This window comes from Oreochromis aureus, linkage group 7 (genome assembly GCF_013358895.1).
Source record: "Oreochromis aureus strain Israel breed Guangdong linkage group 7, ZZ_aureus, whole genome shotgun sequence".
NCBI lineage: Eukaryota > Metazoa > Chordata > Actinopteri > Cichliformes > Cichlidae > Oreochromis > Oreochromis aureus.
The window spans coordinates 24028009-24054682 of NC_052948.1; the positions used below are offsets into that span (position 1 = coordinate 24028009).

At 37.1% G+C, this 26674-nt stretch overlaps 1 protein-coding gene across 1 annotated transcript; it reads right to left on the reverse strand.

The window, feature by feature from the left end:
* On the reverse strand, nt 1-26674 carry kitlga (kit ligand a). Its single transcript, XM_031731876.2, has 10 exons — nt 26365-26674; nt 11219-11329; nt 10629-10685; nt 9721-9873; nt 8954-9113; nt 6115-6168; nt 5338-5435; nt 5025-5131; nt 3343-3406; nt 1-3244 (listed from the first exon to the last, which is right to left on the reverse strand). Exons 1-9 carry the CDS (start codon nt 26377-26379, stop codon nt 3376-3378), a joined length of 786 nt encoding a protein of 261 aa, XP_031587736.1. The 5' UTR covers nt 26380-26674; the 3' UTR covers nt 1-3244; nt 3343-3375.

A 26674-nucleotide genomic window follows, 5' to 3' on the forward strand; every position in this document is an offset into this window, starting at 1 on the left:
TAACAGCTGGGTACATGTACTTTATTCATATTTCATATATGTTTGTTTACAATTATACAAAAATACAGAATACAGTAGAGTTTTCACCCAGAATACCAACCAGGCAATAATAACATTTGCTTTTTGGCACCCAGACTTATTTCCTGCCTAGAGCCATTTGACTCACTCACTGAAGATAGATGGATTGAATGACTCGCACACTCAAAAGCACTGTTCAGGATGCATCAGAACACATTACGACTCACATAGGAACAGTATTAAAGGGCAGTCATTCTCTTGACTAATGCAAGAAATTGCTTACTTTCTGGCTTCCCTGCATTAGACATACTGCTGCTTCTGGCTCTTGCATAGACAGGAAAATGGGAGACCATGTTTCTTTTTTTTTTTTTTTCTATTTTTTTGTTCACAGCTTAGACCTGTTGCAGCTCATTATATTCAAAGAACATGTATAAAAGCAACTTTTGACATAGTATACCTTGTTTGTTAGCTCATTTGTGGCTAGAGAAGCCCGTATCTCTGTCAGAATATGGGAAACTGCATGTAATAGTCTTCATGTGGAGAAGCACAACCTAAAGGTAACTGAAGAGAAAGTCTCAGGTCTAAACTGCCATAGATATTATACTTCAATACTGTTCAAAAATGCATCCTTGAAAGGAAGCAACTGACTGAAAACTTTGAAATTGCAATACTTTGTCATACCAGAAGTTTAGATATTGCCTCTCAAAGTACTGTTTGTGTAGACTACACGGACAGCAAGGTGTTATACTTTTTCCTAACACGGACTGGGCTCGCCATAAAGAACATGTCACAGGAACTGTGTCATCATCGAAAGCGTTCCTCAAAAATGCATTTTTGAACATTTTCTTGCAGTTTAACACTAAAAACAATACCACACGAAAAAATTCCAGCTATTGATGCTGAAAGGTAAAGTTGATCTGAACTATATGAACACCAATGTGGTATACATTAAAAAACAAACAAAAAAAGCAAAACAAAACATATATTTAATTTTGCACAATATACTCTTGACTCCTATATGAAAAAAATTCCCAACATATAGTCCCAAATACACAGGAAACAAGCAGTTACCAGATTAAAAGTTTCCTATAGGATATAAAGGATAAAATGTAACGTGGACAGAAAAGTTAAAACCACTGCAGTTTGTTCAGCCATTTTAGTTTTCAGATTCTGAAACACTGCTTTACTAGATCCAAATCTTTACTGGGCACAAGTCAAACGAACTTAACTCTCAGTTAAAAATAAAAGAAGAAGAGCGACTGGAACTCCTGTCTGTTATTTTTCTCTGCCCTGTAATGATCTCGCCACTCTGCTAAAACATGGAAACATGGACGGGCTTTTACATTTCCACACGAGTCACTCACACCAACCAAACAAGGCACAAAAACAAGAATGGACATGGTACAATGTAAGACCACAGATGTAAGAGAAACACTCAAACTAGATATAGATTACAGATGTTTGTGTCCTGCCAGTTATGTCATTGTCAGGTATGTGTCTGATGGGAAAGGTCACAGTCAGCGTGTCCTAATCACACTGCTACCTCTTTATTGATTGTCATTAAAAATTACTTGACTACAACCCATTATAATTTATTGGATTGCCTACTTTGTCTTTGGGCAAGGCTGTGAAGATTAGTTTCCTTTTTAAATAGTTTAACCCTGCTGCCCGTTTCCTCAATACTGTGATAAGTTGGCGCAACTTTAAGGCAAAAAATTCAATATGTGGAGAACTTTGTGGATTATAAAGGTAAGGTGCATTTTTGTCAATTTTTAGAAACTCATATCATCTGTTGACCTTTATTAGCATTTTGATTTTGACAAATGCACTTACTATTTCATCAGATTGTCTACGAGTGCTTTTTCTGTGCAACACTAATTCTGGCAGTACTGAAAGGCAAAGTAAGCAAGAACAGATGAACCTTATGAGTGAACAGTCTTCACTTGATGAGCCTGATTTATGATTACATTTGGTCCTTGAACGAACAGTTTAAAAGAAAGATATTTTATCATAAATATCTAAATGCTAAGGTCTTTGTTGAATATTTCTGTTTCTGTCTCCCACAGTTTAGTGTTTTTTCCTTTGAGGAATGGCCATCAAGAAATCTCTTATGTAACAGTTTTTGCCTTGCAAACATAGATGTGTGTAAAGTAAAAAATAAAGGCATTGTCGCACTAAAACATTTGCTAAGGGAGGCCGATTGCTGTCTTATATGTGCCTGTCTTCTATGTTCTGAAAAACTCACCTTTAAATTAAAAAAACAAATAATATTAATCCACAGAAGTCATCCCTGATACTTGTTAGCAGAATGTCATTGCAGATTTTAACAGTCTAGATCTAAGTTAGTCAAAGCAGCATATTCTGTATACATGTGTTCTCACACATTCTAAATCACCCGAGTTATATATACGCACAACAACACCACCAATAAGAAAATGACACTTGTTTAGGAGGAATATGTTTTGGAGTTTGTGATGTGTTAGTATACAGAACTTTTTTAAATCTTTTTTTTAAATGCGTGGCCCTTTAGTAATGGTGCTCTTACATGACTTAACTTCAGACATTATAGTTGCATGAACAGCAGCCACTGAGTGCTGCCACCAATAAATAAATACATCATATATCCCCATGGGTACATACTGTACTTAAAGCAGATAATGTGACTACATCTTGGAACAACAAAGATTAACATTATTAATCTTAAGGAAACCTTGGAGGAAGAGGAAACTGTGGAGCTGTTGAAGGTGTGGTTAACATGAGGGTCACCGGAGGTAGTAATTCAGGCTTAAGTTCATACAAGACATAACCAGCATTACACTGGTCACCCTGTGGTATGTTCCTTGAAAATGAAGCGGCAGGCCCAAAAACACAGCCAGACTGAATGACACGCTGGTAAAAAGCTTTCCCCCAAAGATCTGTCGATGCAGCAGATTCTGATGAACGATTAGTCGGAGCCATAGAGTCCAGGGATGAGTGTGGAACAGGAGTTTTTAACAGCAAATATCTCACTTTTTTTCTCAAAAGCATGCAGTCTTAGAAGAAAGGCAAGCTTATCCACATGATATAAGTGTGTGATTAAACCAGAACAGTCTTGGTGACGTAATATGCCATCGTGAATCTGGAGAGCAGTCATGAACAGGCATTTCGCCTCTACGGTCTCACTATGGAATTCAGCTTCGTGTTTTCTTTTCACCCTTGGACACCAACAGGAGAAAAGGGTAGAGCCCTGTGAGAAAGGAGAGTGAGATGAGGTTTTAGAGGTTTTTAAAATGTATTTGCTCCAATGTTAGTTGCTCTTATTTACAGCAATGTCAAAAATCTTACCAAATACACCGAAGAACACCAAATGCAGAAGCGTTACACTATTTCAATGATGTTCAGCATGTTCCTGCAGTTGAACAGACGGACATTATCTTTCAGTGAAAGAAAAAGAAGAAGCGGAAGAACAAACAAGAAAAGACTTCAAGAACAACAGAGATGGCTTTCACATGACAGGAGTCAAGGTTGGTACAGTAGGACAACGTGAGCAATGCAATCAAGACGCACTGCCCACAGAGCTGAGAGTACGTCTTCAAGTGAAGTACTGCCTGAGTGAATTATGAGTTCAACTGGAGTTGAAAAGTGTAGGAAAACTACTTTTGTCATTTTTTTAAATAGTCCTGGCAGTAAATATATATCTTAAAACCTTTTTCTGTGATATGAATATATACACTCCCTAGCTACTTTATCAGGCAAAGTTAACTAATGGAAATTAATCAATCACATGGAAGCAAATTAATGCATTTAAGCATTTAGACACAGTAAAATTGATGGTTTTCATGTTTTTTTAAAATCATTTTTTATTGTTTTTTTTTTAATCATTTTTATCATTAATTAGGTTTCTCTGGGTCTTTTCCTGTGTGTTATAAATAAATCTTCTTTATTTTGGTACCGGTACTGGTTTTATTTTGTTGTATTTATCCGTGACACCTTAAAGGCCGGTCCGTGAAAATATTGTCGGAGCTAAACCTGTCCGTGGTGCAAAAAAGGTTGGGGACTGCTGGTGTGGAGCAAATTTCCTTGTCACACTTTGTGCCCCTTAGTATCAACTAAGCATTGTTTAAACACAACAATCTACATGAGTGTCATTGGCGACCATGTTCATCCCTTTATAACCACAGTGTGCCCATCTTGTGATGCCTGCTTCCAACAGGATAATGCGCCATGTCACAAAGCTCAGATTGTCTCAAGCTGGTTGCATGAACATGACACTGAGTTCAGTGTACTCAAATGGCCTCCATATCCACCAGATCTCAATCCAATAGAGCACCTTTGAGATGTGGAGATTTGCATCATGGGAATGCAATCAACATATTTGCAGTAACAGTGCTGTGTCCGTCATGTCAGCGCTGTCATGAACCAAAATCTCTGTGGAATGTTTAGTACATTGTTGTGACATCAACTCAGGACTAGCACAGAGGTGTCTCCTAAACTTTTTAATAGGGGTAGCAATATGGGGGCTATATATATGAGTACAAGAGAAGAAGACACCCTACAGTTAGCTGAAAAATTACCTTGTTATTTATTTTGTGTATATACTTTTTAATTTAAAATAATGACTTATTATTTTTTGTTTCTTGCCATTGGGCAAACGTTAGGCTATTAACCTTCTTTAAAGAGTCTTGATTGCACAGTGATGATATTCTATTGTATTTCTATGAAATCAGGGGACTTGCAAAAGAGAGAATAAAAAGAATTTTAACAAAACCCACACCTCCAATATTTCACTGTAAATTTGCTATTTTAGAGTTTTCATGCCTTTGATCTCTGTTTATATTTTTTTCTCTGTTGATCTTTTGTTTTCCCATTAAAAAGGTGAAGAAATGGTACATAATTAACACACTGCTTGCTCAATTAGTGTTAAGCAACTAATCCAGCTGTAGTAAGAAGTCAGAGCCTTATTTTACTGCTGCAAATTTGCATTGCCTGTAAATTAAAAACAGACAAACAAACAAAAAAAACCTCACTTTTCTGATATTTCAGTATCTAGTGGAGGTGCAGTCCCTTCTGTTCCTGTGAGTCCTTCTTCTGCAGGATTCTGTTGAACACCGTCCTGGTTCCTCCGTGATCTGACCTGTGTCAGGTTAGAAAATCACTCTTAATTCCAAAGTTCACCACAAGGATCAACAAGGTGTGTAGAACAATGGCACCAAGTTGAAAGGCTGCCGCCAGCTCTCATAAACTCAATAGAACAAAGCACTACTGTATCTCTCGACATTTTCATGGGCTCATATCTCTTAGGTACTTAAGCTTAGTGTCTGAGGTCAAAGGTTGGCTCACCTTCCATACGAGCAAGAACACGATGGCTAAAAGTGGAATGAAGAGTAAGGAGAGAAGGCTTCTCTCCACCACCTCAGGCAGGAGTCTTTGTTGCTGACCTAGGATTAAGAGGACAAATTCTCTTTAAAATTACTTAAACTATGATTAAATATCAATAAATAAACTATGACTTTTTCTTCAGTGATTTCTGTTTTTTTTATAATTAAGTTTTCTTTGTTTTTACTGTGAAAAGTACAGATCGCCACCAAATAAATATTATACTGTACCTTATTTCTTAGTTCTTATATCTTTAACATAAAGAGCATTTTCCTGCACAAGCTACTGATAATGTGCAAAGATTTTCTTAGCATCCATTCAAATAAAATTTTAAAATTTAATCTCTCTGGAGGTTAATCTGGTTATCAAGAAAGCAACAATAAACAAACAGAAACTTGTATTATATCACCATGTTGTTGATTCCCTCCCCCCTCACTTCAGCGTTTCTGTTGTGTTACTACAACCACTCAATGCACTTACACTTCACACTGTGATGAATGTTTATGAATCAGTATTTAATGAAATGTACAATCTGTCTGCAGGTAAACATTTAAAAGGACAAGACAAGACGAGGCACATGATGAGGAATTTGCCCCAGAGAGCACTGCTCATCAAGTGACAGCATTCTGAGGACACTGGCTTACTTGATATCAAATGTGGAAAAACAGTGTTGCCCATTTGGCACACCAGCTGGACTGGTTTTGCAGCCCATTTTTTTCCCTGAAATATCCACAGACTTACTTGTTTTGCAGTCATTTGGACACAGTGGGGCATTACTGGTGGGAGTGGGGGACTCTGAAGGATAAACAGAAAAACACAAAAGAGATGGATTCAGAGTTACCAGAAAACACAACATGACAAATGAAAAAGTGACATAAAGGGATGAAAATTAAGGGAAGAGAGGAGTGTCAACATTTTATTGTCAGGTGTTAAAAAGGCACCTCAACACCACTTTTTCTACTTTCCCCTCAAACACGCACAATAGAGCTCATCCGACCACTCTGCAAAAGAAAAGCAAAGCGCTTGGGAAGATTGCTCTGTATTCAACGTGTAGACAATCAGGTTTCGGCTCTTTTCTTCCTTTTCACATGCGCTACCTTGGGACATCTTCCCTCGGTCCTGTGACTCAGCCGTGTCTCTATGGGCCATCTGACCGCTGAGAACATTTTTCAGCTCTTATCTTGCAAAGTTCTTGTGAAGAAATAATGGTTCCTGGATTAAAAGCTTCTTCAAACAGCCACAAGAGGTCTGTCCTAAATAAAGCCTTTTCACTATATTCCAAAGAGGGTGGCTGTAGTTTTACAAGCAGGAATGAACTTGTGATGGAAATGTTCCGGGTTTAAATTTATTTTTTTGGGAGGGCATTTTCAAGAGTTCTGAAAGCTGCCTGCTTTCCCACACCTTTAACTTATACCTTGGGTTTGTGTGTTTTATTGTCCTCAGTCCTTAGTTTAGATTCTTTTGTGAATTTATATTCTTGTTAGTATAGTTATAACATTAATGTTTCTTTGGATTATACATTTCTCAGAGTTTCAAAGTTTCATTTCCAACTGTGATTTTGACAAGGTCGAGTTTTAATTATGTGTATACTTCTCTGAGTAATCTGGTGTTAGTTCTTCATAGTTTCCTAGTTTCTGTGTAGATTTAAGTGCTTGAGTTTGGGTTTATCCCAGTTCCCCTGTGTTCCTCATATCTGCTGTTAAGTCTCCTTCTCTGTGTTAGACGTTTCCTTGTTTTGTTACTTTGTATTTTATTTTGGCAGTTTTTTTTGTTTTCAATTTAGTTTTCCTTCCTATCCTTGACTAGACTTACCTGTGTACCAAGCTGTTCCCTATTCTCGCGATCAGCCCTAGTGTGCCATGCAGTATAAATAGCCCCAGTCTCCTCTTGTTCTCTGTTGTGACGTCTGTCATTCTTTCTTGTTTTCTCCTGGGCCCTATACTACAAAGCAACCTTGGCATACCCAGGATCTCTTTCCCTTATCTGGATTCATTTACTGCGACATCGGTTAAGTCATTAAACTGGCTGTGTAAAAACATTTTTTAAAGTACTCTGCAGCTGTCAATTATTTAATTCACAGTTCTCTGCAGTAAAAAGTTCTTAGAGTTTACTTTGATTATAAGAAATAGACATTACACAAGTCTGTGTAGATCTTTTAAATTGTCTTCTTTGAACAACGTCCAAAGAAAATAACTTTGCAATAACAGCCAGACTATGAAACTTGAAGGGCTCACTCATTAATTTAAACAGGTTGTCACTCCATTCCTGTCAAAATCGGCAGACTTCAAATGACTGCAGATGACTTCATAACCACTTCGCTCAGCTTCTTCCGTTGGTGCTCATATCTGTCTTCTTACTTTGACAGCTTTCTAGTAAGAGCAAGGATCCACATTATAGGATTATATGTCCAAGAAACAGATTTACAATATAAGTAATTATAAAGTGGAACTGATGCCATCTTCTGACTGATCAATGTGCATATATTTGGAAACATCTGTAAGGAATAAATCTCCAAATTGTCATTACTTATACACTGCTGGATAACTCTATATTAACATAGTGCTATATATTACTAGATAAATATATATTACTTAAAATGAATAATTAACTAAAGTTTTGGAATAATTTGTATGAAGTACAAAAAGTATTTCCAAAAATATAGTGAAGTATAGGAAGAAGGGAGAATAACATAGAAGTATTTAAACTGTATGTGACCTTCAGCTGCTCCCGTAGTCATCACAGTGTGTAGCTCTGTATATTCGAATTGGCAAAATGAAGTACATTAAAATAATACACTGACTTCACAATATATCGCGATATAATGCAATATATCATACATGAAAATATGACTAAATGATCTTGATGATACAGAGAAAGTGGTAACTTCATATAATAAAAAATGTTGTGCAAATCTTAAATTCATATCTTTAAGAGTACATGTAGAATATCTGGTGCATTACAAAGTGATCTTAACTGTGAAACTAAAATATGAAAAATATGATTATCCTCTCCTGAGATTTTTTTCTTTTGTTTCTTTTGTCTTTGTTGCCTTGCTGACTCTTTTCATGCAGAATGCAAAAAAGATGAATTCAAATTCAGATTGTGAAATCCAGACTGTCTAAAAAACATCAGCTTCGTCCAACAAAAGCTGGACTGATTGATAGATATTTCGCCAGTCTTGTCATTTATTGTAGTGTGCTTTGGCTTAAAGCATCACACTCCAGATGGAGTGAACACGAGTGTGCAACATGCAACTTGTTGTGGGGGCGTTACAACTGAACTTTTGCAGAAACACCTGAGATATATTAGTTCAAATAGTTCGACCCAGTGCTTTTTCAAACTCAAATGACCAAACATTTATATATCACAAATGGCCTTATAGTAAATTTTCTGCAAAGCCCAGTGCACAGCAGCTACAAACATGCTGCAATCAATACAAACTTTGCACGAGAATCCAGCAATAAAACTACAAATCTCACACATCTCACATCTCAATTAACCATTTAGTTTTTCTTCATTTAAACTAATGAAGTTACGCGAACATGTCTAACAACATAAAAATGTTATATAGAGTACTCACCTTCTGTTAATGGTGAGGTGGGACAGGGAGGAACATCACAGTCATGTGCATCTTCTTTATTCTCTACAGCTCTGAGTAAATCTTCGATGAAGTCAAAGTATTGGTTGGTGTCAAAGCTCTCTTCCCTATAGTGGCACTCAAAATCAAGCATGATGTCATTCTGGAAATACAGAGACACCATTTTCATTAAATACATTTATTTCATTTCTTTCTTCTTTCCAAAAAAAATCTCTAATTTTGCTACACATGTGCAATCTTGCGCTTTTCTACACATTATCAGATGAAAGTGCATGACTATGCAAATGCTTCATGTATTTCAGACATTCAGTGTTCTTCAGCCTGTCATGTCTTGCTTGCAAAGCTGGTGTGAGAAAAGCTTGTGAATTAACAGAGTGAGCATCATGACTCCTACTTTCTGCACCTAAACCAGTAGTGACCATGTATTTGAAACAGACTATATGCTGCGAAATACCTGTCAGAATGGGTAACTTTTTCAAAATGTTGAAAACCCATTTCTACCCATATTAAATGAAAATCATGTGACTGAATGCGTACCTGAAGCTTGCATGCTTTCGTTCTTTCTTTTTTTGTAGTCCAAAAATAACTTCATTCAAAATCATTCAGATTTAAATAATTAGGCCTCTATAGATTTTGATTATGTGTTTTTCATAAACATTATCCAAATATATATAATGCACATTTCAACACTGTTTGTCATGGATGCTAGATCTGTGATGCAAAAGATAACCAGTAAACAATGAACTTACCAGATCCTGCATATGGACCCGTTGTTCTTGGAGTATCTGGATGAATATGCTAATGTTCTCTTTATTGGATGAAACGTTTCCAAACTTTTCTGATAACCGTTCTAAGCTTTCCTCCAAGTAGAAGATATTTAATTTCATCCAACACATCCCAGCCTGGAAAAAAAGGAACACATATGCAATATAAAATGCATGAACTGTGTGATACATACATGGCATAACATAGCAGCATAGCTGATGTGTTTACTGATAGTTTGACATGGGGATGTAGCTCAAAAAAGGTAATCATTGTCACTGAGTTCCTGCTGGTAACCACAAGTGGTTGTTGTGGTCACCAGCTGGTCACCCAGAGGTTGAGCGTGCATCACGTTCAATCTCTGAGTAACCACTTTTATAGGCAAGGTAATTACACAGGTAAGAAGCAACCAGTGTCAAAACAGTTGTGGTCCAAAGGACTCTGATCATTCTCAGACTGGTGAAGGTGTGCCAGTAATTGCTGCCTAATTTATTAACATAGATTGTTAACGCACTGCAATTAATCTGAGTCAATGTGTGGCGTTGAGTGCAGTCTTTGGCGATAGGGGACTTGACTTTGCACTTTCTGTTCACATATCAAAGTTAATTGCTGTATTATCACAACAGATTCTATGTTAATAACAATTTGAACCAATCCAATTGCAAATTGATAGCAGACTGGTTCCATCTTATTGCTGTTTTATCACCGTCCTGGCGCCCCAAATCAATCCAAATATGCCAAATGACTCAGAGCGGTCATAAATCTGGTTCACCTCTTTGAAGTAACCATGTCAAATGCAAGGACAGTTAAAGCTTTTTTTTGTGGTTATCAATGTGCTAGATTTGTCATTAATTCGGTTTCTGCCTGTGCACTGAAAGATGTCACAATATCTTACCTCTTCTTTAGGAATGTACACTAGAGGAATTAGGTAATCTTTAGGAATATTTTGTCTCTGTAAAAAAGAAAGTACATTAACATTAAACTGCAGGCAAAATCATAAAAATGTGAATTTTCATTCAGTTTGAAAATATGTGAATTTGTTATTGTTAAAACCATGAACACAAAGGCTTGGTGAAACAATTACACAGCTTTCTTTTTTGTTCCTGTTAGACCTGTGTTCAGGTGCTAACTTTCTTTTTCCACCTCTGTTGATGAGTAGTTATTAAAAATATGTATTCTAGAATGATAAACAGGTAGTTTTTACATTACATGGTTAAGTTATGGCAGTGATCAAATATGGCTCCCTGGAAAAACACAGTGTTGTCAAGTATTTGCAGCTGTTTGACATAAGACTTTCAAGATCTGCCACTGGTTTGAATACAGTTCTAGTGCTTGTGCATTGTGCTTTGTGTGTTCATTTGACTATATTTTAATAGCTATAATAGATGTAGATTGTTCAGTGGTAGCCTGCCATGTATAACATACCAGAATAGACATTTAGTTTAGAATTTCTCAAATACAATTTAATGACAGTGTTTCTCTTACCAAAGTGGAGAGTTTAGCGATGTCATCGGTCACTGGGTTGACGTTAAGTCTATCTGAATGCACCCCAAGCGTAATGAACAGCAGGAAATGGACACAGACGTGTATCCAACTCTGCAGGTCAAAAGGGAGAAACATGTTTTGGCAATTAGTTACATATTCAACATAAAAAGCCATTTATGATCAGAATCCCATGGGAGACATTAGATTAGAGTTTCACTGCACCTAAAAAACAAACCAAAAAAATTAACACTAAATCAGATTAAGAACAAAACGAGTGGATTTTGCAGCTGTTCCTGCAACTTTCCAAGATTTAGAGTTGTTGGTGTTTCCATGCTTAACAACTCGGCCTCCCAAGCCTTCGGCCATTACTTGCACAAAGATGCGTTTTCTGTTTTAGAAGTCAGCAAGAAATACAATTGGCAATGAAATATGACAATTTTACAGCCATATAATAAATGTGTATTGCCAATGCTGTGTTAAGTACTATTCTTACTGGCTAGTCTTTATGGTGGAGACACATCAAAGCATTTTACAAGGACGTGTAATGTCACACCTGCAATGTTGGATAAATTATCAGTACCGTCTTTGTTCTGGAAAACCAATTCAAGTTATGTCTTAAATCTACACCAAGGTCTCAAAGAATGCAATAAAGAGTCTGATAAGATGACTAACAGAATCCTTACTCAGAGGGCTGCTTTCAATTTCCACTTGCCTTCTGTTTTAACTGGCAGATGCTTTAGTTGTAAGAGTATTTTAGTTCCTGGCTCTTCTTTAACTTCTAGTGAAGTGAAAAAAAGAAGTAGATTTTCTGCCATGCTGGAACAGAGTTGGGTAATGACACAATACTAGATGTTATTTTTATCTTTTTATAACTAGGAGTTTTTGTTGTCATTGTCTTAGTACATGTTTTAATGTTTTTATGGTTTTCTCAGGTCGGGGTAGCTCATATGGGTAGCCAGAAAAGAGAGAAAGAGCTACTTTAAAAGTCTTGAAGTATTATTTTGAGGCTGTTTAAGTCAAAGTTGTAAAAGATAACAGCTCCATAACAAATAACACAATGAATTACTTCTGATTCCATGCAAGAAACAAGCAAATGTAAGTGTATTACATTTCCTGAATATCATATCCCAGTATTGTGTTGTAACATTTGATCTGGTGTTATTAAAAAAAACCCAAAACCCCATCAAGCATCAGCAGACTTACATCAGGCCTGACTGTGATTAATTATTTTAAATTTGTGTACTTAAATAGAAGATATCAGATGCCAATCGTTAACCTCTTAAAATGGTCATCTTTTGGATGATATCCCTTTTTGTCATATTGCTATTTGCCAAGTGTCAAAATGATTAGAAACAGAGTGCTGCCATTTAAATGAGATATTTGTTCTTAAAAGCATATGTCTTGCAGTAAGGACAATAATGTAAACATAGCTTCTCAAAGTTACTCTTAGGCTCGGGAAGCGACAGCTTGCAGTCTTTTGGCTGACCTCCTGCTTCTTATGCAATGGATCCCCAATTCTCCTCTCAGTAAAGATGAGAGCCAAAAGGAGGAGAGCCCAAAAACACATTAGTAACCTTGAATGTGAACTTGCTGTTTGGAGGATAAAATTTTAAGTGTTTCACAAAGTGAACTGTGTCATGTCTAATCTGGCAACCTTTATAACAAGATTTTGTTCTATTGTTAATGATGATCATACTATTTTGCAGCAACTAATTGTGGCACAGACCTGGACCATCTACATTTCCCTGCCAGCCTGGGGTTGAGATCAGTAATTTTCAAATCTTCAAAGCCACCAGTGTTCCTCCTGTTACTATATGTAAGTCACAATAAGCCACAACAGGAAGCCAGTGGAACAATGATCCATCAGCATCAGGAAATGCTAAAGGAAAAGAGCCAAGCAAAGGGCAGATGGAATGTAATTCAATTCCTTGTAGCTTGTATCATCTAACTATTGTCTTTGAATGGAAGTCGGGGATGAAAAACAAATTTATTGGACACTTAAATTCATGAGTTACGCCTCAATCTTTAACCTCTAACTATATTTGTATAGCAAATGAGGGATAATAAAAACAGAGTTCCCTATCTACAACTAAAGTACAATGTTGGGATTTTTCAGCAAAGCAAAACTTGATGTTTATCACACAACATCTCAAACCAATCCAATACTTTTAACTCTTGTTTTTTCTCTTTAACAAACTGTCTGTACAGAATGTGTGCACAGTGATGTTCATGAACGAGAAACAAGTGTATCTGTTGTCTCCTTTAGGTTAATGTCCAGTGTCCAGGCTGCCCCTAATTTCTTTAGTATGGATTAGAAACTTGCTACAGTACCTGAGTGTATGTAGTTACAGTCTTACAATGAATTCAGCAGGCTAGAATCCTTACAATTCCTCTTCAAGCCACCATATCCATCTGTTTACATTACTTACATAGCTTAAGCTTACATAGCTTAATGGACATGCTCACTATATAAAAACCTTTTTTTAAAAAGATGATTCAATATGTGAAGTGTGCAGTAGTTGCTCATGCTGAAATTTAAAAAAAACCCCAAACCCTAAAACTTCACACAGACTAGAAAGCATCCCATCAAATTTAACTCAGTGAAAAAATTATAAAGAAAAAATGAGCTAATTATGTTTGGTCATCAAGGACATTCAGAAGACATGTTACTATTTTACTATCAAGCTAGTAAACAGCTAAACTGTTGTGCACATGTGGATCTCCTGTGACTGGTTTGCTGTGATCAACTTTATAACTTCTGAATGTTTGCAAATGCAAATATACTAACAAATAAAACAAAAAGCCAACAAATAGCCACCATTCCAGGATCTTTATGAGACAGATTCATAACCCATGAAATAAATTAGCTGAGCACAACCAATCAACCAACGTTAGACTGGGTATAATATGTTAAGGAACTCAATTAACATCTTGGTGCTGACAGTTTAAGTGTCTTTCTGAAACAAATCTTCACAAGATTTATGGTTAGATTGGGCTGATGAGGGGAATAGGGCAACTGATTCAATTTCGGTGGTGGTAGAGACCTGACATTTCTGTATAATTAGTGCAGATCCTATCACTATCCAAGAGGTTTCTAGTTTTATATCATATCATTCTATGAAAAGGTTTACTTAAAATAGATGAAACTGAATATGATGATGGTCTTTTGAGAGTGGCCAGAAAATCAGAATTTAAGTATTAAAACAAAACATTATTTAACATTTTCTTTTGTTGACTGAGTCACTAAAATCAGATTATGCAATTGGTTAAAAGGAAAAAAGAAAAAAAGAAAGAAAAAAAATCAAATGGCAGGACTCCTAGATCTGGATTACTACCAAAGTATAATTAATTGTTTCTTTGCTCCAAGGCTGATCTGTCTTCCTGGATTAGGAAAACCATTCATATGTTACTTCTGTGCTGACAGAAGAAAAAAGAACCCAAACTGTAGTTTAGAATTCCCATTCATACTTATTGTACTACTGTCTATCATTTTGATTTTTATTCAGCAGAGGTTTAAGAGCAGACCTACCATTAAACATTTCAAATAAAAAAATAACAACGGACGCAAACCTGTTTAAATTTCTGCTGTTGGATCAAAACAGCTGTCGATTTACTTTTGCGTGTTGGCAACACAGGAAGGAGGTACAGACTTACGCAAGGACACAATGTTAAAAAACAACACTGTTGAAGAAATGCTGTGCAACAAGAACGACACTGAAGAGTTTTAGCTTCAATTTTCAAAAGGTTTCAGTGTTAAAACCTTGTTTTCTAAAACATATAAATCATTTATTTCACCAGGTAGGAAGTGTGTGGGACAACATTGCAACAACTATTGCTACTATATGGGTACTTTGAAGAAAATAATATAAAGATAATGGGAATTTGTAAAGCTGTGTGTAGAAATCAGTTGGTGCACAATACTGCTGCAATAACTTCTATTTTAGTTGAAGATGGTACAGTTATGGAAATCTAAGTCCTCTAAATGTACAATTTGCAAAGAGAGTGACTGTAATTCATGCACTCTGACATATATTTATTCTTACAGTGCACGATAGTAGAAACATTCCTAAGACTATCAGTGTAATTTGACATCCATGTAAAATGTAAATGTAAATAGTATCATATTGTCACGTAGTCCATATTTTTACACAACTTTATCTTATCGTGAGCTGTCTAATTTCAACAATAAAAATATATGGGAACTATCTTGTTAAAATAATACACATCGAAAAAACAAACAGATCTTGTTTCTAAAAGTTCCAGAAAGGCTCTGGGATTCCCAACACAGCTCAGGCCAAACATATCAATAAACAACAAGGCTTCAGTACCGACAGCACTTTGACTTACTTGAACTCAGTCATCTGAACATTTCCCTGACGCTTTCTGAGTGACTTTCAGACAGAAGACACAGCTGCACTAACAGGAGATGAAAGTGTCTCCCATGCTCAAAATTGCATTTTTCTGTCGGACACTTTACAACCACTTTTGTTTTAAGAGTATCAGAATCAGTAGTAGTAATAGTATTAGTATCAGAACCAAAATCATTGAATATTAATTCACAAGCCTCCAAACTAAAGCCCTGTTCTCCATCATCAGGTGCATTACAGTTCTTGAGGCCTGCTGAAAGCCTGTTTTCTGCTTTCATTATAATGATGCAGATAATGATTATCCCGTCTGATTTTCCATCACCACTTTGAACCCGATGCCTAATTAGCTGAACAGGCTCTCCAGACTGCCGGGCTCGTGTCCCTCTTATCCACGTAATCTCATAAAAGCAGAGCACAGTACCTTGCATGACATTAGTCTGCCATGGCAACATGCAGCCTGTTGTGTCAGATAGATGGACATTTCTCATAATCTTTTGCCTACATCACTGTTTTGAATTTTGCCATTAGTCATTAGTTCCCATGTTTTGTAATGAGGATTAAAACAGACCAGATGATGAAGGATGGGGAGGGAAAACACCAGGCTGCTGTTTCTGTCCAGAAGTTCTCGAGTTGATTCAGGTTCAAGTTAACCGAGGATTTCCAATGAATACCCTGGAATTTTTTAAACCTTTAAACGTGTTTTGTGGGTTTTTTTCTTGTCTTTTTGTCAAAGAATATGTTAATTACTACCAGCTCGTTCTCCTCCTGATTCAACTCATCAGGAAGTAGTGTAGTCAAATTTCCATGTTAATATTTAACATCTTAGTGCACAAAACAGTTCATTATTCTGGAGCTCTGGTTTTTTTGACCTCAAAAAACAGATACGACTTTAGAGATTGATTGAGAAATTGTAACTGCTGTACAAATTGAACTAACAGCATTACAAATTTACCTTAAGGTATAAGCAGTAAAAACTGTTTCCTCAACTAAGTCTGACACATTTACAAGCGACTTTTGTCTTGAGATGATAACTGTCAGACATCTGGGTTATGGGGAATATTTTCCTTCCTGTTCAACTTGACAGCCCAATGTACTCTACATTTCTCTCTCTCTCTGTACCCATTCAGATAAACTCTTTTCTTATAATTAAATATCAGCTACACTGTTGAAATGAGAAGCAGAACGATTTAAAGATGAAATTTAAAAAGAAAAAAGAGAAAGAAAAAGAAAAAATACATCAAAGATTATGGCTAGTGCACAACCCGCAAAATAAAGTATAGCTATTTTGTCACAAAATGAAACTGTATCCGATACACGAAGAGACATAACTTGTAGAGGAAACAGTGAATTTTATTGACACTGATTTAATGTGGATCTATAACATACCTAATTTGTTATATAGGGCTATTAACCCAATTGGCTTGAACCGACTGGTGTAGCCCAACAAATAAACAGCTAACAGCTAAATACTTTGAATGGCTTAGAAGATAAAAACGATCTGTTAACCATGTCTGATGGCTTACTTTTTAATTAAAAACATACAATAACCTCACACAGAAAGGTGGTCTCCAGTGGGCAATTTATTACCAGCAGCTGAGATCAATTAAACTACTATGGCCACAACAAACAAGTGGCGATAGCTAATGACAGATTTTCAGAGAAATGGCTCATTTAATAAAACATGAAAACAATTTGTTTTGTTGTGTGTGCCATTAAGCATATGTTGTTGAGAAAAACAGGAAACAAACAAACCTATTCAAATGTCTAATGAGATCAGACCTTGCCAACATTTAGGTAGAAATTAGACAACCCCTGCTGCGTTAAACAATAGGTTTCAGAGATGAGAGCGCACCAAATGTTTCAGTCCTTTTAACCAAACAGCATCAACGTATGATTGATCTGGAGCACATTAAAGGCTTTAATGATGAAAACACAAATAATGATCTAGCTAGGAAATTAAAAGGTAACACAGAGGAAAAGCCAATCCGCAGGTGTCTTTTGGAGACAGTTAAGTGTCTGCTGTTAATGTCATTTTTAGGGCAAAAAGTCTTTCCAGACTTATTGTTGTATGACACGACAGAGCAGTGGCCAAATCACACTACTGTCGCTAAGACTTGTCCAAACATACGAGTATGTGCATGAAGAATTAAGGCTCCCATTATCGTAATTTACTGAGCACACAATTTATTTATTATTTATTTATTTTACAGTCAAAGCTGTCATTTTAAATGTCAAAACAGGCTAGTTAATTGACTAAATAGGAAATCCCTTGAATGCTACATCCTTAATAGAGGAGATGTTGAACTAAACAATGAATACTTTTAATTGCAATTATAGTGCACTGTTTGTGTCCAGCAGGAAATCACATGTTGCTACTGTGAAAAACATTTCAAAAAGGGAGGAAAAGGATAAAATGGTCCTGTGTACTCTACATTGTTTTTGTTGGAAAGGAAAAGAGTGAAAAAAAATGTGTTTTATGATACTCTTAAAATCCCTTTATATAGCTGCTTATCAACAAAGAAAGGGTTAGACAGATCTGGTTAATATGCACTTACTGAAGAAGGGGAATTTTTCCTGGCCAACAGGGAAGAATCTTGAGTTGTGCAACTGCATTTTTTCAGATCGTCTTACAGATGTAGGTGATATATTTCACACCTTCTCCCCAACAGCTTTGCTAAATTTGTACAACATTTTCCTCATAAAAAAACAATCATAATACTTTGAACTTGCCATTCATTCTTGAATCTGTGAATTGGTGGTCCATAGTTGTCAGTCTTATGGTAACCAGTTTATGGTAGATCAGTTTATCAGATTCATATACTTTCAGATACTTTCACGCAAGTAGATCAACGGCTTCGTTGAAGGGCGCCCTGTACTTGATGCTGTTAAAAAGCGGTCTAACAGGAACAAGGAAGTATAATAATTCGATTACACTGTGAGGCAGAGAATTCAACCATGACTGAGATAGAGGTAGAGACAGACTAAAAGATAACAAATGTTCTCTCCTCAAAAAGCAAAAATCATTTTCTGTTGCATACTGAACTGCACAGACAGAAATGTTCAGCTGACAGTATGAATTACAGACAGTTTACAATTCTTCGATTGAAAGAAATTGATTTTTAGCAAAAGATTTAGGTTTTCAATTTTAGTTTATTCTTACTTTATATTTAGTGTGAAAGTATGTTGGCTCCTTTCGTTTAAAAAAAAAATTCCAGTGTAGTCTAGCTTTTGGTTTTGTTGCTAACCAATGAACACAGCGTGCCAAAAAATGATCTCCTTGTGGCTGGGCCCTAGTCTGCATTGGGCTGCTCATGCATCTTTCAGTATTAATGCACTGGCAAGCCCGTGGCAAATACCACAAATGCAAATGAGCTGGAGGCAAGGGTCTGTGTTGTAGGAACATAGAATTTCCCGATGGTAGAGAACTTGCAGAAATAAATTTCTGCAACAACTTGAAAAATTGTAAACTTTCTTGGAGATTGCACAACTGTATCTTCTTTTGCTAATCAAGAAGTGAATCCAGATATTTTTATTTACATGCTTAATGACCAGAAATTCAGCTTTAAAGTTAAGATTAAAGTTAAAAATTGAACTTCAAAACAGAATATTTGCTATATCGATATCTTGTTGCTACTGTTATCCTTGGAGGCTGCTGAACCTGGTCAAGACTGAATCTACTGGTAAATCGCAACCTGTTGAGGGTATATTAAGTTTGGTTTAATTCATTTTATATAACCAAAATCACTATAACAGTTGCCTCAAGGCGCTTTATATTGTAAGGAAAAGACCCTACAATAATACAGAGAAAGTACGAACGATCAGATTGCCCTCTATGAGCAAGCACTTGGTGACAGTAGGGAGGAAAAAACCCCTTTTAACAGGAAAAACAGGGAGAATTAGGCTAAGGGAGGAGAATCCATCTCCCATGGGGTGAGGGGAGAAGGACGGGACAAATTAATTCATTAAAGATTTAAGCTATGACTTAATGGATATCACCATTTTTATACTGTATTTGTGTTAGATTACATTCAACAGAGTTGAAGTTGCAGATCTTTAGGGCAGGATCAGTAACAGTCGGTTTTTGACTTCAAAAGATTTATTCATTCTCCAACTTACAGTATTTTATGGGAGAAGTATAAATGTTAGGTGTTGCTGTATATTTTCAAGGTTGTTAATTTTGGTCCTCACAGTACAGAAACTGAGCTTTGTTAAGTGGGAATTTAACAAATAATTTGCGGTTTAAAAGGGTCCTGGATGTAATGTGAGTCACATTAAAGCTGACAGCAATTGAAAGTGACATTCCCTGAACCACAATTTAAGTTCACCACAGAACATGTCAGCCTTAAAGTAAAATGGATATGACAAAACCCACACACATTTCATTCATGTTTCTTAAACAGCCCAGATGACTAACACCGACTTGAAATTCTGTGTCAGTTGTCCTAACTGATCATGTGGAAACGTCAACTTGCAAGCTAATGGATTAGAAACATGAGGGAGGAAAAAAAGCAGCATCATCTTAATACCCCCTAGCAATTGTTCTGAATCAGATGTATACCACAGATGCTCAGTGATGGGATAATTTGTGCTCGTAAAAATATCTGAAGGGCCTGTATTCATAAGGGACACTGAATTTCTCGTAATTATAAGAGTTCAAGGCAAGATGCCATTCTCAAATGAAGAAAGAAGGTCCTTAAAAGAGAATGGACACACATGTGCAACCACAGTATGAATAGTGTGTTAATTATATTAGATATTTCTTCAGAGAAAAGATGAACTAATCCACAAAACAGATGATGTGTTTTCACTTATTCTGCGAAAGCTTTTTCCGAAAAAACAACAACAAAAAACAAAAAAACAAAATAAAACACCCAGAAACCATATTAACTAAAAATCCTTCTTTGATGCAGCAACAACTAAATCCACAGACAAACTCTAGTTTAAAGGCAACAGATTATAAGCTTCACAATTGTGAGGTGTCACCTGACAGCAGGAGAAGTTCACTACTTTCAAAAGAAATTGCACAGGAGTTAAATCCAAAGCTCATGGAGGTACTTAAAATGATGTTATAGATACTCTTTGAGAAACCTTAATCCCCTAAATGTAAACCTTTAAAGCACCAGCTCAACCAGATTTTGACTTTGCCTGACTGGAGACTGTAACAAGCAGATTAAAGAAGGTGAAGAAAGGAGAGGTTCCTTTATTAAGAAGCTCTGCGGGTCCATAGCTGATTCACACTATGCACTTATGTCTCTTGGCTAAAGCAGAAACCACTCTGAAACACTTTGCCCTGTGGGAACAGGGATACATTTCAACTGAATTACAGAGTCTGTGGTGGTGAGATCACAAGCATTCATCATTTATTAATATTTCAAAAGAAATCGATTGCCGTTTAAAAAAATTTGTGGAATACTTTCAAATTTCAGTTGCAATTTCTCTGCTCCAAACACTCCAAAACCAAATCTTTGACATATGTGAAAATATAAAGCACAGCAAAAACCATAAAATTCTCTTTGGGAAGCTGCAACTGTTTACCTTTTGTCTTACTCTTTATTGGTCGTGTTTATAAATCAGTCATGCAGTCATTAGAATAAGAAAATGAGATGCAGAAATGTCTCTCGAAGCAGTTGTTTAAACTCAACTTCTCGTTGAGAAATAAACTGAGACTAATAAATCCTGCAAGGCCACACACAGTGCATCAAATCTACACTTACCAGTCCAACAGATTATACTGAACAGCAAATAAGGGATCATTTGGGACAGATTGTTGGACTTTTAAAGAGGGAAACCGAAAAAAGGGCCATGTTAACTGCTTCTGACAAATAGATCCCTATGGTTTCTGCTCAAAATCTTTTGCCAATCTACAGAATAGATCCATCTGCTTGGCTCTCGTCATGTACCTCTTCCTTGTGACGGTAATTTCCCCAATAATGTTTGCATTCACATGACATCAAGTCACAGTGCCTTTTGTATAGAGACTAATCCCAGGTTTGATAAATCGTTGAACTGATCCAACCAGTCGTTTCAGGCTTGCACATCAGTTAGAAAAAAGCCTGCAGGAATTCCTAACTGACAGACCTCAGCATGAAGTGGTTAATGGATCAGAGTTCTATAAACATTGATTTTAAACTCTCAGGAATTGCTTCAATCGTTTTTTTCTTTCTCCTTGCTGGCTTTATGAGCACCTTGTGAAAGCTCTTCTACACTCTTGCATAAAGACAAACATACTTAAGGTCATCTGACACATAAAAGATGACTGGAAGAGAAGAGCTCTGTGGTTCTGTATCCCAAACCTCACTGAAGTCAAGAATGATTTTCAAACAGGTATAGACACGGCCACCTTTCTGGCAAAATATTGCACTCAAAGACATGTGCCCTTCATGGGAGCGTTAGGTTAGACAGGGGATAAAAATAAGGCCTCTAGTGAATCTGGGACAGGACACTGAATGTCTTGTTCCTGCAGAAATAAGACATCAAACGCTCAGACACGAGGCCTGGGCTCTGTGACAGAAGAAAATCCTGTAATTCAATCCAGGTTTGCAGTGTTGCTTTTATGGTGTTGCTTTACAAATCTTTTTCCACAAGGGCAAAGTCACCATTGAAGACCATAATTAAACAGAGCTGTAGAGCAAAATATACCACTTTGCAAAGAGAAAAACACACACGCACACGCTAATAAATCATGGGTTTGGTAGTCATCTAATAGCTGTATGTTTAGATGCCGTACATTCCCTTTAATATCGCTGATGTTCTGAATGGTCTTTATAGGTGGAAGAAATCATTTTGAAAGAACAAGCATTTCTTTTTTGGCTCCAGCAGTTTTTGGTTCCTCAAAAAGGGCTTAAATTCTAGGAAGTACTGAATTCCTCCTGTTTGGACCTGAATGGTGCATATGGGGTGAGCGTTTTGCAACTGAACATCAGCTCTGTCTGCTTTAATTTTCACAGTTGCTGAACTGTGCAAGCTTTGTCTGCTAAAACATTGCTTTTGGCTATTTCCTCTTCTTTACAAAAGACCTTGAAATTGGTCCTTCAATTCTATGAATGTCCCCTGATTGAGGTTTCATTTCATTGGGCTCTGATGAGATTAAACATGTTTGCAATATCAGTCCTTAACCACTAATACTCTGGTATGAAGCAATTTAAGTTATACTCATAGTCAATTATTCAAGCTTTTCCCACAGGGCATAAAAACAAAATAACAACCAAAGCGGATTCATTTTCATTTTCACCAATAACATGTGATCCTTAAGATAAATAAACCTCTCCAATCCCATGCAACCTCGAGTTAGGTGGCTCAATCATCACAAGTTACTGTAGAGACCAACATGCTCATAAACTGGTTAATGCTTGCTGTCAAATTGATTGTGTTAACACAGATTGTGTTACAGAAGAGCAGGTGTGAAATGATTGCCAATAAATCTAATAAATGTAATGGTGCAACAGCTAAAAAATACACCTGACAGCACGACTATCTGAAAAACTATTGAAGCATTTAGATGCATTTAGTTAAAATGCCAAACAAAAATTCAGCAATGATGAGTCTCATTCACAACAAAGCAAATAACGTGTGGATAGATATGCAGTGAGGCATGGGCTGTGATTAAAATGTGAGTCATAGGGTTGACTTGATATGCAGCACTGACAAACAGACACTCATCAGTAGCGTGAGCTGCTCATGTGTTTAACAAGACATTAGCTAACATAACTGGCAGCCTACCTGGGAATGTCACTGGTTTAATGCTTTATCTTCATAGGTGGCATACATTCCCTCGGGGTGCTGATGTTAATGAATGTGAAAGAAATCCCTTAGCCAGTGGAAACCAGTGTTGACTTTAATACAGTCTAGTGCGGTTTCTAAAAAGCCATAAGCATCTCAAAGCACTAAATATGTCATGCAACAGCAGCAACACCTCGTTATGCATTGAACGGATTTCACACAGCCCAGCATGCGGGCTCTAATTTAATGCTTTGTGTTTCCTTTCCTGCTGTTAATATAATCTCATTGTTAACTAATTCATTCAGCTGTGATTACTGGAGAGTGTAATTCTGACACATTAACACCCACTTTGTTGCAACGCCTACCTGCAGCATGCCTTCTGGAACATGACACAATAAATCTAATTATTCAGAGTGGCCTGTCATTCGATTTTATGATTTGTCTTCAAGTCAGAACCTTCAAGTTTATACTTCCTGCACTTCAAAAAAAAGAGAAAAATTTAGTTTACTTGAGGGATTCGATTGCGTGCTGGTCCTCAGCAGGCCAGAGGCCACAACAATAAAGTAGAAGGAAACTGAGCCTGGATTATGTGAGCTGTGGGCCTTTGGATTTACAGCCTGTGCTGGACTTGGCTCCAAAAGCCAAACCATGTGTGCGTCTAAATTATCCTGGTGCTGAAATACTCCAGTGCCTCTTCACCTGCCTTGTGTCATTTTATTTGGATTGAAATGTTTAATCTGGGCAAGCAACACAGTCAGTATACAGAGAGCAGACTGTAAAACATCACAGGGATCTTTGGAGGAGCAGGGAGCTGACAAGACGACTTGTCGAAATGTTAGCTGTCTGAATGTTTGGCTTGAATCTTTCAATCTTTCTGCTGAATTAACAGAAAAAAAGCTAAATTCCTTCGTGTGTCAGGAAGGGCACAGGAGACCAGATACACGATGTCTCTCTAAACCTCACACAGCTCAAAGCCCTGCGTGGCTGGCATCAGAAAACTAGCGCTCCCTACTGGTGCCAAATGTTCTGTGGTGTGATGCAAGAAGCACGCACTCATGCTTGTTTTCCCACATCTTGTGTGCCATAGCTGGTTTTTATGAATACTTGAGTTAAAAAAAAAAAAAAAAAAACTCTGACAAATGACACCTTTATTAGAGTGCATTTGAAACACTTTTATAATATATACTAATCTACTGTTACATGCCCTAACCTTCATGAAAATTATGAGAGGAATAAACAAGGAGCTCTCCATCGCCAAGAAATACCAGAAATGTTTCAGCTTTTACAACAGATTGGATACATATAAACAAATAAAATAAGTGAAATGTTTATTTTATTTTCTACTCCTGATAACAGAGGGGCACACCTCAAAGTGCTGCAATATCAGTACATGAAGAAAAGATGGAAGGTGTCCTTTATTGCAGGCAACCACACAGCACAACTTACTGTATAACTTCATTAAAAAAAAGAATAAAGGAAACTGCTCCGAATGAGATTAACTGTGGCAGACATGCCCAGCCTTAGTCTGCGAAACTTCAAAGACTTCCCTTATGCATGGACATACACGTACACACCCTGGTATATCCATATTGACGTGTTTCATGTCCTTTGATTTATTTATTTTTTAATCTGATTTAGTCATTAATATGGGCTTAAGCTGCCAAGCAGAGTGAGGCTAAGATTAGTTAAAAACCTGAAATGCACAGGGTTCAGTTACACAGCCTGGAGATGAGATTTAGGTTAAACCTTCCTATGTTTAGTTTAGCCAACAGGCGCAGCACGCAGATACGCGAACTAAATGCTTTCCATTTCATGCAGCAGACTTCCTAACATCAAGATATAGGCATAGTTTCAATCAAGGGAAACGGGCTTCAATTTAGATAAAATTTTAAAATTTTGTCAAAAGCAGTTGCTTGTGCTCAGGTGAGGACCTGCCGGTATACATATGGAGGCTCAAATCTTTCATCGTGGGAATAAAAATGACAGATTGGTAAAACGCCGAAATTAAATTGAAATTTACAGATTTGCCAAAAGTAATGGTGATGTTAAACTGTGCATTTAGTCTTCTCCTTGTAGCCTACAGTTTTCAATCAGCCAAGTCACAGGTCACAGACTACAGTCAAGGCTCGCAGACAGAGCTCGAAGTGGCCCCGCAGCGCACATAAAGCAGGCTGATGAATAACCTGCAGTACTAGTAGTATAAAAGATTACCAATTACCAGAAAACAAGCAAAGAGCCACTGACATATGCACACATATAGAAATACAGTGACACGCTGTCCTACACTGCACCTGATTAACCTCGGCTTAATTTACCTGCTAGTGATTTGTGTCAACCTGGCGAGGTGGATAAAATATGGCCTCGACATCAAGCAGTGTAATTATTCTGCAAGCATCACCATTCTCATAGAGTAAACTAGTGTTACTCTATAAACTACACCTCAAACGGAAACACCGTCAATTTACGAAGGTGTGCGTGCAGCAATCATAAACTCTAACCTGCAAGTTGAAAAATGACTTAACCACCCTGCGCTTCACACATCAGTGCAATCATTTTAACAATTAGTGCTGGATAGTTACGCACAGCGCAAACCGTTCTCAGAAGTGAGGGCTGAAGTGACAGGGCGGCGTGGTTAAACTTACTAATCGGGGTGCAGTGAGGACGCTGCTCTTCCAGCGAAATAAGGTAGACGCAAATGTGCCACAGTGATCATAAAGTGTGCACAGGTGGAACATTTTTAGTAAACATAACTTTAAGGAGGAAATCAGATTTGCCACTTTGCAACCAAATCAAGCCACGCCACAACGTGGAAGGAAGGACGCGCGACCCAGACGACTTGATCCCGCAGTCACTTATATCCTGTAATTAGTCGGAAACACGTCCCCTCGGTTTATTCAAATACAACGCAAACTCGTTACAAATAAAAATCGTGCCCGATCTATACGGTTTTCCGGTTACTCGAGAGCAGGAGAAACAAGTCCCGCTGCGTCGGGTAAGCCGCAGATTAAACTATTTATTCCGGCAAACCAACGAACAGACAAACAAAAAGCATCTACTTACTTTTGACTTCTTCATATGGAATGACAGGAGCAAATCCAGTGTGTCCGAAAGCCTATTTTATTTTACTTCTACGGGGAGGAAAGGGGTTGTCATCATCCTGTGTGCACATATCCAATGCCTAAGTCAGCAGTATCCAAGTGGAGGAGAAAAGGAAAAGCCCGAAAAGGAGAAGATCGGCAAAAAAAGTGATATTTAACTTTTAAAATGTGCAGCCTCTAGGCTAATAATGTGTGGCATATAGCCCAGCTATCTACAACATAGATCCAGACACTGAGCGCTTGCAGCACAAGAGCGGGACAACGCGCAGAGG

Bases quoted from the DNA above. Each gene is read 5' to 3' on its own strand.
- kitlga (XM_031731876.2), bottom strand. The intron at 5,132-5,337 runs GTGAGCCAACCT...AACCTGACACAG, and splicing joins TGTTCTTGCTCGTATGGAAG to GTCAGATCACGGAGGAACCA. The intron at 3,407-5,024 runs GTGAGGTTTTTT...GTTCAACTGCAG, and splicing joins GATACTGAAATATCAGAAAA to GAACATGCTGAACATCATTG.